Below are 16,265 nucleotides of genomic sequence, written 5' to 3'. Positions count from 1 at the left end.
AATTATAGATGATTATTTTGTTAGTAATAGACATTGTTGCACAACGCTTTTATTATGTAATCGAGGACTCATGTGTAAGTAAGGGCAAAATTGTAATTGATCACCAAATTAAGGAATAGAAGCAAGAGCTTGGTGTGAGGGAAGCAAACATCATTTTCTCCAAAAACAATTGTTCTACTCGCAAAACTTAGGAGATTCAAGTGTTCACAAAGTGTCCGAGTTACCCATCATTGTTTACTTTTTGATTGAATCATTGAACCTCGGTTCATTAAATCCAACGTTAATTAATATTCAAATTCATATAAGAGTGTGAACCTCTAGTGAATTGCGATGAGCAAGAAGCTCATGATTTTGTATAAAGCGATTAGATCTTGTGGCTGTTCGAGGAGTCAAATCTGTTAACTTCTCATAGTTTGCTAGTAGGTTGTTTGAGCATGGATTAGGCCAAGGTTGGTTGGACTATGTAAACATGCCTCATTTATATATTTTTATTTTTGCACTAGCATTCCCTTCTACTTGACCAAAACCTAGGGTTTAGAAAGCCTGTTGGAACTAGTATGAAAACTCTTCTTGTTAGATCCCATCTTGGGGGTAATTTAGTCAATTGCATACTCATGGGACATGGAGGGTAATTATAAATGTTAAGGGATAGAATAGTCAATTTAAAGGAATTAAGATACAAGACTTGTGTGATAGAAGTTTATTAATAAGAAATATGTAGTTGATTAGTGCAATTGAGAAAACCTTCACTTTTTTTTGTTTCTCTGTGTTTTGTGTGTTCATGCATGGCGTGGATTCAGACATATAAATGGATGGAATGGTTGCGTGGAATGATTATGAGATATATTTGGCGGTGGTGGTTTAGTAACTGCGTGTGAAGGGAAGTTGTTACAAACGCGCATTGAAGTGCTTTGTGTAGATGCGACCATTGCAAAGCCTAAGCGCACTTTTCGCTCTCGCTTGCTCTTTTTTTTTTTTTTGTGAGAGAGGCGATGGAGATGGACATGGCGTTGATACAGAGCGTTGTCGGTCTCCTTCTTCTTATGCTGCTTCTTATTCTAATAATCGTTCTCTTGGCCTGCAAGCCATGGCAATTCTTCTCTTCTTTTTACTCTCGCAATCGATCGAACAAGGTAATTTTTTCGTACTCAAGTTAGCTTTCTTTTTTTCTTTTTCTTTTTTGGTATTGTGAGAAGAAGGGTATTCTGGTATCAACTGACAGATCAAAAGTATCTCATTTTAATTTATCGTCCTGTGCGGACGAGTTGTGTTTAGCTGTTTGGTGTTTTATTTTCGTTGTTAGCCATTCGAGATGTTTCTATGTAAGTTTTTGCTTATTTTTGTTTCTCATGCAAATCTCAGACCGGGTGCTTGTGGCTTTGATTATATCATCTATGAGCACTTCCCATTTTCTTGTTATCTTATTTTAAAAAATAATAATAATTCACGCAAGTGTTGGGATCATTCTGTTCAATTCATTCATGTTTATGACGCATCTTTTCCGGGTGAAATCGACGTGTCTCTGTTATGTTGGACTATTCGTTTTGCTATGTTCACTGCCTGAGAATAGGAAAACTGTTTGGCTCTAAGAGGATGACAATGCGAGACTTGTCTGAAGGAATTAAATTGGGTATGTATTTCTTTTTTTGAAGTTCCAAAATGGCATAAAGTGTCTCTCGTTCAGGACACTTCAAAATTTTGGCTGGGTTGCGTTACGTGGAGCTCAATGTTTACTTTCATTGATCAATTATTCTTTGAGTTTTTCTGTTTTACCATTAATTCTGAACATAACTGGATATCTAACTAAAACAAGCATACTACAATGGTAGCTCAAGAAGTGGATTACCAGAGAAATCTGTGCTGACAAAAGCAAAGGGGCCTTAAACCATAGGCGGATTCTCTGTAGCTCTGACTAAAGTAACAGAACAAAAAAAAGAAGAAGCAAAAAACACAATGCCAGCCTTGAGAAGACCAAGGAATATTCTAACTTACAGCTCTAGATCCTCTTAAGTTTTCAATTAAGTGCTTATCTACTTTCTCTATTCTGAGTTAACAATAGGCTGTATGAAAAACCTGAAATTAATTCCTCCTAGCCTTTGTCAATTAGGCAGTTGACTTTAGCAACACCCTCTACTTGGTATTCCAACACAATTTGCCATTATCAAGAGTTGGATAACTAACCTTGCTGATATAGCATGCCAAATAAAACTGTTTTTTTGAACTTGGATCATCTTATGACCACATAATTAATGTAGTGATGCCTGCTAATAACCTTCTGGAGGAGGATTTCTCAAAACCCATTTGTGCCCACAGTAGTCTGGGTTAGAGAAGATATTACATTGTGTATTTAGTAAAGAATGTCAAAAAAAGGTTTGAGGCCAGAAATGGAACTGCTATTGCTTACTTTCATTCTCATGTTCTGCCTGCTTGAAACAGCTTCATTTTACACATTAATTGAATTGAAACAGACCTAATCATTTGTTAAGTCAAGGTTTGATCTAAGTATGTAACTTTTTGCTGTTGTTTCTCTTCAAGGACCAGACTTGCTTGTGAGTTGATGTGACTGCTTTCTGTTCGTGGAGGTTGCAGGATTTCTTGATTTGTTTTGAGTCCCCCTGAGCTGCCTAATGGATGAATTAAAATTGGTCTCAACAAGAAGAACAATCTCAAATTTTTCAGTGGATACTTTTGGAACTTTTAAATTATTAAGATTTTTCAATCCACCTATTGCTCACAGAATTGTTAGGTTCTCCTTTGGTGGGTCAGTGCTTGCTTGCTCTTGGTTCTCTTTGTTTCTCATTAAAATTCTTTCTAATTCAAAAAAAAAAAAAAAGGGAATATGGCCTAGCAGTAGTGATGTTGAGCCATCACACTGTTGTATGGGTAATCTTATCTCAAACATTAAGTAGAGTTGTATGAATCTATTTACATCCAAGAATCATTTGTCAACATCTTGTTATCATTTTGAGATTTAGTTCATCTAAGTTAGATTATGAATATTTTAGTTCCTTTTTTAACCTTTGTGGTTTCTATAAGTCTGAAATGACTCCTTATTGTTACACTGCATTTTGAATGGTATGAATATTCTGGAGCTATTTATGTCACATATAGTTACTCCTGCTGCTTTCTTTATTTTAATTTTTGTTTTGTTTTTTGTTTGTTCTTTGTAGGATGATCTTGAAAAGCCTCTTTTCTGCAATGATATGACTCTGATCTCAAGCCAAGGCAATGACTTGGCTAGTGTAGTAGTGGGGTCCAGTGTTCAGAATGAAGGTCATCGTAGCTCAGTCATTAGTAGAGAAAGAAATTTGTTGACAGATTCATATGCTGGTCAGGGTATATACTATTTCATTTTTGTCATTCAGTGTGTTGCTGATTCTGTTGTCTATGTAGCATATCTGAAGAACTAGCAAAATGGGTAATATTTTTAATAAATAAAGATTAGAAAAAATTGAAATTTTAAGTGGTACTTTCTGCTTCTTTCAATTCCTTCCAGGGGCTAGCTTGGTTCTGGATGTGATATCTGATCCTTCTGAAGATCTTCTGGCTGATCGAACACTTAAACAATCATCAGTAGCAAACTGGCCTGCCGAAATCCAAAAGCATGTTACGAAGGATGAGCCATTTTACGACTCCCCACGTGCATTTGGGGATGGTAGATACCAAATTTCTGTGCAGAAAGTTGCAGAGTTTCAACGTATTCTCTTTTCTCTTTCACCCATGGATTTATTTAGGTTATGCTGTTACATTTTGTGCTGATTTTGTAAAACATGTCATCCTATCTTTTTTGTTAGAAGTGCAGGAAGCTGCCTGACCCTAGAGGTCATATCTGGTCATTCTTGTGGGCTCCGCTGTTCCTTGAAGTCTACAAACTTCTCTCAACTTCCACTGACCCTTGGAAGAGTTCCTCCCAGCGACTTAATATTGAAGGATTCAGAAGTTTCAGGGAAACATGCCTTGATAAACTGGAATTTAAATGTAGATACATATTTTTCCTATTTGTTATTTGGCACCCACAATGAATAGTTACTATCAACTTAATATCGATTTTATTTGCTGCTTGCAGAAGTTGAAATGGGAACTGACTGATATGGGTAGTCTGAATGGGACCCACTTGAATTCCCGGGAAGTGCAGCATCCGGATTCAGGGTGTAGACATTGGAGTGAGCCAATTGAGATTGCTAGTGGAGACATAATAACTCTCGGCACTGCATCAAAAATACTTGTGAGACTTCCCCCCCTCCCTCTTCAACTCTCTGACTCTCCAATTCCCCTCTGTTGCTCCATTGATTAGTGACATTATAAACAGCTGATGAGAATGTGTAAAGCTGTAAACATGACTTAACTACAAAAGAGGGAACATATAGAAGAATATGAAAGTTTAGGCCTCTAGTTCCTTAAGGATTGTCCTGAAAGTATTATGTATCGGCAGATGCAGCATTGCCAAACTGTTAATAAGTGCTGAAAACATCTCAAAGGCATTAGCTCTTTTGAGTTTTATTTTTAATTTAAAGATAATTTTCCAACAAAATACCACCTTCATTTTCTCGTCAACACAAACAGTTTGGAGAGCTAAGCGTAAACTATTTTAAGATATTTACCTCATTATGTTGCCAAACATTTTGAAGCCCTAATTTTTCCTGGTCTTTTATTTCAGTGTTCCTAGCTTATTGAATATGCTTACCTGGTAAAGGAAGAAAAATACTGGGTCATGAGTTTCTTCATCTCCAACCTTCTGTTTCAGTCCTTATGTAGAACTCTTATTGAGTAGGATGTGTGAATTGGATTGGTCTAGCTAAGTTCTTTCAAGATTTAAAATTTAAAATTGAGTGCTTTTTTCTTTCTTGGGTCATCAACATTCCTAAATTTTGCCGGCTACTGATTTATGTGCCAAATTGGGTCCCTCCTTGCAGTCTCTTGTTGTTAGGGGAGGCCTCCCTTGATGTACTCTTTTGTTTTCCTTCTTAATAAAATCATCATCATTTAAAAAAAAAAAAACATTCCTAAATTTTGTGTGTTAAACTTCACTTATTTTTACTTCCATTATGAAACAAAGAAAGTTTGTTGGTGTTCCTCGTTTTATATGTGAAGGTTTAAGCAAAGTTTACTTTGTTCTAAAAATCTGCTTTTTGCATGTCCTTAACCAGTTACTCAAACCATGTCTAGGCTAATCGTCTGAAATCGAGCTGGTCCAATTCTCATTAAGATACATAATCAAAAAAATTTCTTTTCTTCTTTTTCAGTTTCCGTAGAACCTAATGTAGTGTTCTTTCCTCATCATAATGCTCTTATGTAATACCATAAATCCCAAGGATCATCTCCCCTTTCCCTTCTTGTATTATCTACTTGTCCAATTAAATGAATTTCTTGCAAAACTGAAGAAGGACAAAGGAAAAATGAAAAATAATTTGTTGGCTGAGCACTCCATTTTTTGGATTGCACCTCTTGTACATTGAACATAGACGTCTCCTTATTCTTTTTTTCTTCTTTTTATTGGTAGATTCCATATCTTTACCTGCTTTATATCTGATTCAGTATATTTTTTGAAAAATAAAAATCTGATTCATTGTCATTGGCTACTTTTTCTGCTTGTCATCCATATCTTGTCTTGTCTTATTTTTGCGGTAACAGGTTCATATTACACCACCTGTATATCAAATCCCTTTTGGAGTTGGTATTGCATCTGATCCTATGGCTTTGCGTCGAGGTGGAAAGAAGCTTCCAATGGAAGATGTTTGTTATTTTCAGTGGCCCCTTCCTGAAGTAGAGCAGGTCTCACTTTTCATTTTATTAAATTCACGTTTCTCTTTTTCATTATCTCTTTATGGAATTCTATTCCATCTTTTCACAGTTTGGACTATTTGGTATTTTTGACGGGCATGGTGGAGTAGGAGCAGCAAAAACTGCTAGCAAGTTAGTACATTTATTTGCATTTATAGTTGCATATAGACTGGTTTCTTTATGTGTATATGGCCAGTTCTGACATAGTCATTTCTGAATTATTCTCATGTCCAGAACGCTGCCTAAGATGGTCGCAAATCTTCTGTCTATCTCAGATAAAAGAAAGAAGATTCTTTCCCACCGTGATGCTTCAGAAGTCCTGAAGGATGCTTTTTTCCAGACTGAAGCAGCTATGAACCATCAGTACGAGGTTTTTTTCCTCATGTCACTGCCTTTTTTGTGCAAAAGCTTTGCATGGAGCTGCTGTTTGACAAATGAGTTATTTCTTTTTCGTTTGTTTGTTCTTCAACAAAACGATAAAAGCTGTACTAGAAAGAAATGAAAAATGTTTTCAAAGGTAATAAGGAATTCTACACACAGGTAACAGTTAATAACAGTTCCTGTAACTCGTTTTTATTTCTAAACAGCATGTTCAAGTGATTTTAATTGGTGTTTTAAATTGCTTCAACTGTTCAAAATAGTCCTGTTCTTTCCAGGAGATGTCAAATGGTTATTATTACTGTACCTCCACTCTTGATGTATTGTGACTAGTAGTCTTCTAGATGGGATGCCGGTGCTTGGTGCTTGTATCTTGTTTGGATGAGAAGGCCAGTGACTGATATCTAACTAACTCTTCCATCTTTCATCTTGTAAATTTTCTCTCTTACTAAGTCTGTTATCACAATCTTTTAAGGAAATAATTCTCTCAGGGTTGCACTGCTACTGTTCTTTTGGTTTGGGCGGATCACCATGAAGACTACTTTGCCCAGTGTGCAAATGTTGGAGATTCTGCTTGCGTTTTGAAGTATGTACATTGTGATTAATTATTTATGCTTAGTATATAAGTATATGTGATATATGAATATAAATCAGGAAAATGGAATGTAACTTAGAGTGTGGTGAAGAGTTTGCTGAACTTGTTGGCTGGCATAGTATGCACATGATGCACCATTCTGATTACTAGAACTTTGGAAGAAAATTTTGCATCCACCTAATGAGCAGACTGCATGCTTTGAATGAGCAAACATGATCTCAAGTTTTGGTGGTTGATTATGTGTACAAAATATGCAACTATCCTAGCCACTGCACTGTCTGCGTTAATACACTAGAGCATGTTGTGAAAAAAAGGATTAATATACTTTCATTTCATTCATAATCTTAAATTTTAAGTGACAGCATTTAACATCATATGCAATTTTTTTCAGTTTCCCTATACTACCATAGCTAAAAATGTTGGCTTTAAAAGATCTTCTTTATATATATATATTTTTTCAGTGTTCTTGCCTTGTCTCTTCTATCATTTTCATGAATGTTTTTGTCAACTGTATTAGTTTGTCACATTTTTTATAGTATCCTAATGGATAAGGATGTTTATCTTTTTTATGGCAGTGTTGGTGAGAAGCAGATGACAATGACAGAGGATCATAGAGTAACTAGTCCATCAGAAAAAGCTCGCTTTAGAAGTACAGGACAACCAATTACAGACGATGAAACTCGCCTTTGTGGTGATTCCTCATGTTCTTTTTGCAGAATCTTGATCAAGATTGGTAAATGTGGTATTTGAGTTGTGATAGTTTATCCATTACCATCTGCAGGTTTAAACATTGCTCGGATGCTTGGGGATAAGTTTCTGAAAGAACAAGAATCTCGGTTCAGTTCAGAGCCTTATGTGAGTCAATGTGTGCACATAACTAAAGGTAGCAAGGCCTATGCACTTATGGCAAGGTAAATTTCTTGCTAATCTATTATTCTTAATGGTATTATTTCGAGGACAAGATGTTCGAATGATTCACCGGGAAATCAACTAATCTAATTACAATTTAGTCATTGATGCATCTGTGATGCCATTCGAATAAAAAAAGATGCATCTGTGATCATTATTAAAAAAAGTAGATTTTTGCTTTCAAACTAGATTTATGGAAAATTTTAAGAATAAAAAAATGCACCGCATCCTGATGTTGTATGACTTGTGTGGAGATATGTAATGTCTGGGTCTTTGAAAACTGTAGTGATGGCTTATGGGATGTTATAAGCATCAGAAAAGCGGTGCAGCTGGCGCGTCAGGTACACCTGGTTTTATTCGACAATTTTAGTGAAGTTGTCTCTTGTTGAGTCTGTTTAAATTCTTTAACCATGTGCAGGCAAGGGAAAAGTTCAGTTCAGATCAAGAGACTTTGGCTGATAGGGTTGCCAATTTTGTGTTGAGTGAAGCAAAAACTTTGCGGACAAAGGATAACACATCGGTAATATTTTTGAATTTTGACATCAACAGAGTTATTACCTGTAATTAATATAATCTCTAATACATCCAATTTTTCCATATGGTGTTCCTGTTGTGTGCATCTGTGGTTTTCTTTCACAATCCTTTTTTTTTTTTATTGTTTTCGCTCTTTCTTTTCCCTTTTGTGCATTGAAGATGGTGGTGTGGGTTCTTGTCTACAAGATCAAACCATTATGCAATTCGTGGTGAGACAAAGCCCCATGCAATAACCGTAGGAAGAATTGGGAACTGTAAAGCTTAATTTACACTTAGAACTATGGAAAACAAATTGAGAAATGTGCCTCATGCAACAATGAGCCCCCATTAATGGAAATATTATTGATGATGTAAATGGTCATGAGCGAACTCGATACTCTGGTCGCTAAGTGGTAGCGTAATTTTTTCTATTATTGACAGAGTTTATCGCATTGTTGTACAACTTTAACTCAGGAAGTTAGTTGGATCACCTGAGGCCTAGGACTCAGGGCGACTACACCCCCGCCATGAGCAAGGATACTCTCTTTCTTTTGCATTGCACTATGGTTGAATGTAGCTTCTATTCCTTTTGCATTGTACTATGGTTGAGTATAACTTCTATTTCTTTTGCATTGTACTATGGTTGAATGTAACTTCTATTTCTTTTGCATTGTACTATGGTGGAGTGTAACTTTTATTTTTGCATCAACCCTCCCAGGAAATCTTGCAAAATACTCCTGCAAGCTTTCCTCCTGTTTAGTATTGTAAATTGTCTAGAAAAATATCATAGATCATTTCATAAAGTATCAGAACTTGAATGGAGTTCAACACGTGTATCTTAAATAATTTTGGTTGTTTTCAAATGAACTACATTGTTGGCTGTGCTCCTCAACACTGTTTATGAGTCAACTAATGACCAATTTTCTTCTTGCAGCCCTTTTTTTTTATATATCATATCTTTTCATCAACTATTGAACGAAGCTTTGATCATCCAAAAGTCAAATGAGGTAGAAAAAGAAAAAGTAAAAAGCAAAGATAAGTCTGTTCAGAAAACCTTCAGATCAGAACTCTATTTCAACCCAAAAACATAGTTTAAACTAGATAGGAGTTTTTATTGATGTGGGTTAGAAAGACAACCCAACTTTTCCCATATGAAGTAGAATACCAGAATTCAGTCTGGTTTTGAATTCTCTAAGACAACTCCAATTGCAGTGACTTTTCGTGGTTTAATTTCAAAGAAGATTTCGAACAATCCTTTAGAAGCCATTGATCATCAAGCAAGCTGCAATAAAATATGAGCTGCATTGAACTAGGTGATGTGTCTGCATTTACAGGTCATGAGAGTAAGTTCTCCAACTCGGATGAGCAGCAAAAAGCAAGAAAGACTCAGCGATTTCAATAGTAAAAAAAAAAAAAAACTTCTCTTTTATTTAACATGAAAAAAGATAAATTAATTATATATCTTAGTATATGTTTAATTTATTTAACATGAACACAAAGCAGGTGAGTCAGAACGGTAAAGATTTAACATGAAAAACGGAGAAGAAGATGGAGAAAAAATGGAGGAAGAAGAAGAAGAAGAACTTAATTACATAATTATTATATGTTTAATTAATTAGATAGTTATGTAATTTCTATTTGATCTATTAAATAAATAAATAATTATTACCTTAAATAGATAAATTGTTCGGTTAATTAGTACAAATCATCAAGTAATTGATTATTTTCTCACCAAATCAGTAATTATTCTTCAACTGCTGAACAATTTGTTGATTTTGGGCCTACTATGTAGGGTCCAGCATCCAGCACCAGCGATCATCCAATGGCATTTGAAAACAGAAAAGGAAACGGGAAAACCGCCTGAATCACTTGAAAAAAACCGGCTTCTTTTTTCCTAAAAAAGTCCACTCGAGGAGGATAGATGTGACCGTTGGGACCATAGATACGTTACAGCGGCTGAACCTTACAAACCCAACTTCGATTCTCAGATCTTTGTTCCGTTTGTACAGATCCAGAGAGGGAGACGGAGAGATAGAAAATGGTGGCCAGGTCTCCGACATCGGAGAAGAAAATGGCGGCCGCGCTGAACCCACTTCTCCTCAGAGAGACCGTAAAAAAGGTAATACCATCATCTCTGCGTGTTTCTTTCACTTCATGGACCCTTGCCTGGGACGCTCTGTGTTTAGCTTCCTCTTTTCAATTCAAAAGGTTGATAAGTGCATGGCCCGCTTGCAAGAGCTCCAATTTACCGTCTCTGGTGGGACAAAGACCATTCCTGGGGTCAATCTCAGCCCCCGCAGCACTCGAGGCTTTTTGAAAACCAGTCTCAGGTGCAAGCAGGAATCTTATAGGTAATCCCCATCTTTTATTTTTTCTGGGCTTCTTCTCACTGTGAGTTCAACTGAAATCGAAACTTTCTATCTGTTGCTTTCCTGTCTCTGGTTTCTTTCGTCTTTGTTGATTTTGAACAATTCGTCTTCCTGTGATTCGAACAAATGACACGGTCATTTCCGTTTTCATTTAGGGTAAACGGTTTCCTTTCTGTTGCACCTGCCTTGTGTTCTAACGGACGACTTTTTTTCTCTGAAACAGGTTAAGAAAAGCAGCCGACCAGATATCACCGTCCAGAAAATGGCCGGAAAATACAATCGGTACGACGTCTCTCAAGTTCTGTCTTTCACTTCTATCTGATTATACGGAATTTTGAGTTGTGTTTGCAAATCTTCAATTGCTTCAAAATCGAACTTATAACAACACATGTTTCCAATTGCTTCTACTGTTTCGACACTCACTCAGCAAATTCTCGATTGATTGAAATAGCCGAATGGCGCCGGATGTCCTTGCCTGCAATGCTAGTCGATGAAACAGTGGCGGAAATACTTCAAACCAGCCGATTTGCCAAAGAAATCGTCGATGCCGTGTCAAAGGTTAACAAGTCGACTTCAGCAGACCCAGAAACTCCAATTAGCGATCGCAGAACAAGCCCATTGTCAAAAAGCACACAATCTAACTTACGAGCTAAGAGGAAGACGGAGAAGAAATCTTTGCGGTTAGATTCTGGTTCTCCGAAACTCCAACGTGTCCGATCTCGCATTAATTTTAAGACTTCCCCACAAAGAAAAGAACCAGAGAAGGAAATCATACATGTTGCGGCTAATCGGGTGTCCCCCAAAAACAGACCTTGGGCTAAAAAGACTGTTCTTTTTCCAAATCCCCTGTTTCTCTCTTCGCCTTCTTCGAAACAGCCAAAGTTCTGCAAGACAAGGTCCCCTGTCATTGAGCGACCGAGGCAACAAACACCACATAGGTTCATCATCAAGTCTCCACCGAAGATTCAGGCAATGGTGAAGAACGGACTTGCCTCGAATTGTCTGAGTCCCACTAAAAGATTACCCAAAAGTTCGAAATTAAGGCATTCGTTTTCGCCTTCCAGATTCGTCAAGAGACTGGCATCGCCAGTGAAAAATCGAATGTCACCACGCAGAAACAGAAATTCCACGGAAAGTGGCGGTGGGTTGATGAGAGGATTGAAAGAGAGACCGCCAGTCGGAATTTCGAGTCAGGAATTCGGAAGGAAAGGGATGTGATATTGGATGATCGCGAGAAAATTCTGTTTCTCACGGAGATCTATATGAATTATCGATGTATGATTGAGTTATTTCTCGTCAGTTGTAAAGTTGGAGCGAATTCGTATCAGGATTGATAAAGAAAACAAAAAACATTTATTATTCCATTTTGAAAACTTTTTTGTTCAATAAATGGAACGGGTTTGGCTTCTCAAAACCCAAACACGACCTCAATTCCTGACCCTGAAACCCAAAATGTCAAACTCGAACTCAACCTAATTATCATCCCTGCAACACCCGTCCCCCATCTTCTTGTAAACCTAACACATCCTCTCCCTGTCCTTGGAATAAACCTGAAGACGATGTGGATGACATAATAGCGCGACCCAAGCAGCTATCCTTGCAACTCAAGAACAATTGAAGACGAGCTTAGAGAGAGTCGGTGGAGGATTGGGTCCTTGTTGAAACTCATCATAAGCCGCTTTGCTCTGCCATTGCCTCCTCAGAAGTTGCTCCTCCTGCCTATTTTGATCGAGCTTGTCTCCCTTTTTATCTACATTTGCTTGTTCCTTCGTTGTAGTTTATCTTACCATTTGTATAGAATATTTTTTGGGTATGACACAAAGGGGGAGAAAAAACTTAAAAGACCTAACTCTAAGGGATGATATAACTTTTATTTTTAGAAATTAGGTTTTCTCATTATCAAAATGGGAGAGATTGTGACTGGGTATGACCTCCTTCTTGATTTTAATGATAACAAAACGTAATTGATCTAACAATTGAAACTCAAACATTTCAAATATATTTCCTTCAAGAGACACAAAACTCAAAGGTCTTAAGCAATGAACCGACACAAACTTCTCAAAGACCTCGAGTTCAATGAAATGTCAAAGTGTTCTTGAAGAAGCACCCTCACAAAGAAGAAGCAAAAAATTGAAGACTAGAGTTTAGGAAGTATTGAAAAAAGTCAAAACTCAATCTATGTAAGAGAGCAGCAGCCCCAATCCTTCAAAAACTTAAGGTGCAATATAATTTTTAGAGCTTTATGATATATTTGCATCAAAACATGTGTTTACCAATGTATGCATACATTTCATACACGTTAACATCACTCAAGATCACAAACGTTCTTGCTTTAAAAAATCACATAGTAAACTGATATTGGATTGATCGATCAACATCCGCCGTGATCGATTAACCATAAGTGCACATGCAAAAAATATAAAACATGATCGATCAACGTAAGTTGATTAATCATTCAAAACATGGTCATTTTGTGTTATAAAGCCTAATCGATCAACCCAAGAGGACTGATTGATCAATTTTATCCAGGCAAAGCAAAATCATGTTGATTGATCAATCAACCTCCAAACACTGATTGATCATACAAAATTTTAACAAGGTCATTGATTGATCATACTTGTTATGCACTACTAGTAGAAATTCTGACTAATCGATAAATAAGTCATCTTGGGATAGAAATATTGTTGTTATACATGATTGGTCAATCAATCACTTTACATTGATCAATCAATCACTACTTTTTTATAAAATGGGTACAAAATGGCTAGTTTGGCTTGGGAAACTTAAAAATACCCCCACCAAACCTCACATTGAGAAGTTAATGAGTTTTTATTGGCATAACTATTACAATTTATTCTCAATTATTTGAAATTCCTTTGTATGTTCTATTTTAAGAAAGAAAGTCTATTTTGCTAAACTATTCCATTCCTTTCTCAAATCTAACTTCTTACATACTAGTCAAACTTATATCAATTCAATTATGCATCAAAAGTTGGAAGCTTGGATATCTCAAGGAGAAGGTTATCTCTTCATTGCTTAAGGGTGTAAGTTTTACCTTTCTTTTGTAATTTTCCATTTCTTGATATGTTCATTTAGAATCTTGCTCAATCTAGATAGAAAGTCCTACAAGAGCTAGAATCTAGCTAATCTCTCGGAAAGATTGATTTGTAATCAAGTATTTGGGCATACACATTGATTGAAGGAAAGCCAAAAACTTTTTCTTGTAATTCCAAGCTAATAGAGCAATTATTAGTGAAATTTCCCAAGCATGAGTTATTGGGCGGTGAATACCAATAGGGGAATATGGATAAAAATATATTTGATATTCATTTGTGGTGTGTGACTTTTATCTTTACACTTTGCATTTTTGTTTACTTTACACCAAATTTTGCTCAAATGTGGATTTCTATAGGAAAGTTCTCCACGTATTCTCCTCTATCAAAACAAATACAAAATTACCAAATGGTCAACAAATAATACAACATCACAAAGAGAAGCAAACACCAATTCCGATCAAAACTATGGAGAAGCAAGTAGTCCCTTCTATCACTAGACAAGCATAACACGGATTCAAACATGCATGGTTTACATAAAGAATTGTTACAACTACACTTGGTATACAAAAAAAAAAAAATCTTCTTTTTGAAATATCTTCAACTTCCTTGTATAATTAAATCACATCTCTTAAATTAGTTATCAACTTCTCAAAAGTGGTGTTTAAAACAGGTAAATGAACATCTAGGGACCATATTTCCTTTGTTTAAGGGATTTTTAGGGCAATGGAATGCATTATAAAGTATACTTGTTCAAGAAATTGATTTTGCAAAAGCATTACAGTCCAAGAAGAAATCAAGCATCCACTTCCAAAGGTATAATTATAAATGAAATGTTTGACTCCGAAACCGGTAAAAAACAAAAAAAAAAATAGAAAAATAATTACAATTATTTGGTATATAGTATGAAAGTGAACAACAAAGTTTGACATTTGTCTTTTTGCTTGTGGTCCAGTTCATTCCTAAAAGGACATAGTGATAATCAAATACTATTGGAGTGCTTCAGAGACATAATAGATTGATTAAATGCATGTTAAAAGTAATAAGGACAAATGGAGCAATAAAATTCAAACTCAAATAAATGCATGAACACCATTCCCAACTATGTTTATAGTTCACGAGGTGGAAGTAGAAAGACAAAAATTTGTAATGTCGCTGAAGAACATTAGAATGTCAATGAAATTATAGATTCATCAATCTAATGTCTATAGTTCACAGAGGTAGGAGGGAGACAAAAACTTGTACCATCACTAAAGAACATTAGATTGCCAAAGAAATCGTAGATCAATCCATCTAATGTTTGTAGTTCACCAAGGTGGAAGGAGAGACAAAAACTTGTGATGTCGTTGAAGAACATTAGATTGCAAAAGAAATTGTAAACTCCACCTTCCTTAGCACGAACAGACCTCCAAATCCCAATTGGCATGCTCAAGTGTTTTATCCGTTTCTAGACAAAAAGAGATAATGGGGTGGAGCCCTCTTTGTATTCAGCATTTGATGCACATTGAGAATTTGTAAATACAAGTACATCTAAAACTATCTAATGTGTTTTTAACAATAAAGGCTCTTCGCAATTTCACGTGGACAACCTACCTATCTTGCATGTGTTCTGCACCAAGCACTATTATCGTTAAGTTGAAACACCACAAATTTGTTCCTAGGCATGTTTATCACTGTATAGTAAATCATATTCGTTGAAGAACTGCATAAATGTGTTGTATATGGAGCCGATTCTATTATTTTCATTTAATTTAGAAATGTCAATTGATTCTCTCTTTTCCCAAATGTGTTATATTTAGTGCTTGAAATACAATACTATTGATTTTTTGTCTAGATTAGTCAAATACAAAATTTTGGATTGCCTAAAACTAATTTTATGTGTCTCTCTCGTCAGTTTCATGTATGACCACATTGGTTGCAAAAGTGGTTCTAATTCCCTAATTTCAACATCCAAAAGCAAGGGGACTCCTAGAAAACCTAGTTCAACCTTCAATATTGAATTCTAAATTGGTTTTTATATCTGTTAGAAAGCATGATTCTAAAACTTTACCTGATTCTCCATGAGTTTGTAATTGCATTTCGTAGCACCAAAGACACTTGAAATAAGGTTTGTTAAGTATAACAAACCAAATTCGGCTTGTTAACTCGCGAACCGATTCATTAGCATATATTTTTTGATGAAAATATCCTTTACGCTAATTGTTCTCTTTAATTCCCTCTTTAGTTAGTTGATAGTTGCTCTTATTTACCTCAAACCTCAAAGATGGTCCATAGTTCAACCCTTTTGGGTCCCTCAACATTTAATGTTGTTGTTTGTCAATAGAATAAACAATATGGATGAAGATATTTGCTCTTTCTTTTAGGTTTATTAAGCTAGTTATTAAACATTAGTATGCTCCATTGCAAAGTCTTGGATTTCTGAGCGTTAGCTTGCACTTCAATAGTACTAAGTTCATCGTAACATTTTTTTATTTAGGTTTTTAATTTTTAATTTTTATAGTTTTAAGTGTAGGTTAAATCTTGAACCTGACTTGAGCTCGAACTCAAACTCGGTTAAAATTTTTGGGATCGAGCTCGATTCCAATTTTAAGTTCAAGGCTAAGTTTGAGCTCGAACTTAAGTTCGATGTATTTAGATCAATCCAGGTTCAAAGTTGGGCTGGCCCGA

General features: G+C 35.8%; 2 protein-coding genes across 3 annotated transcripts; both read left to right on the top strand.

Annotated features, from left to right (window-relative positions):
- Positions 1-914: 914 nt before the first annotated feature.
- LOC137958724 (protein phosphatase 2C 70-like) lies at positions 915-8,499 on the top strand. Its single transcript, XM_068805819.1, has 13 exons — positions 915-1,133; positions 3,171-3,336; positions 3,497-3,697; positions 3,803-3,978; positions 4,067-4,225; positions 5,632-5,772; positions 5,852-5,913; positions 6,016-6,151; positions 6,651-6,745; positions 7,330-7,445; positions 7,536-7,665; positions 7,950-8,004; positions 8,082-8,499. Exons 1-13 carry the CDS (start codon positions 993-995, stop codon positions 8,229-8,231), a joined length of 1,728 nt encoding a protein of 575 aa, XP_068661920.1. The 5' UTR covers positions 915-992; the 3' UTR covers positions 8,232-8,499.
- A 1,668-nt stretch (positions 8,500-10,167) lies between these two features.
- On the top strand, positions 10,168-12,272 carry LOC137959970 (microtubule-binding protein TANGLED1-like). Of its 2 annotated transcripts, none has more exons than XM_068807408.1 (4): positions 10,168-10,295; positions 10,385-10,527; positions 10,769-10,827; positions 10,997-12,272. In XM_068807408.1, exons 1-4 carry the CDS (start codon positions 10,215-10,217, stop codon positions 11,761-11,763), a joined length of 1,050 nt encoding a protein of 349 aa, XP_068663509.1. In that variant the 5' UTR covers positions 10,168-10,214; the 3' UTR covers positions 11,764-12,272. The 2 variants fall into 2 exon arrangements, with proteins under 2 accessions (XP_068663509.1, XP_068663508.1); XM_068807407.1 differs by having other exon boundaries at positions 10,973-12,272.
- The last annotated feature ends 3,993 nt before the right edge of the window (positions 12,273-16,265 follow it).

The sequence above is a fragment of the Aristolochia californica genome, unplaced genomic scaffold, assembly GCF_029961685.1.
Source record: "Aristolochia californica isolate CCGP_79_NKW_82.1479 unplaced genomic scaffold, dmAriCali1.0.hap1 SCAF_3, whole genome shotgun sequence".
NCBI lineage: Eukaryota > Viridiplantae > Streptophyta > Magnoliopsida > Piperales > Aristolochiaceae > Aristolochia > Aristolochia californica.
The sequence above is the reverse complement of the archived record's forward strand: the minus strand, read 5'-3'. Positions and strand labels throughout refer to the sequence as shown.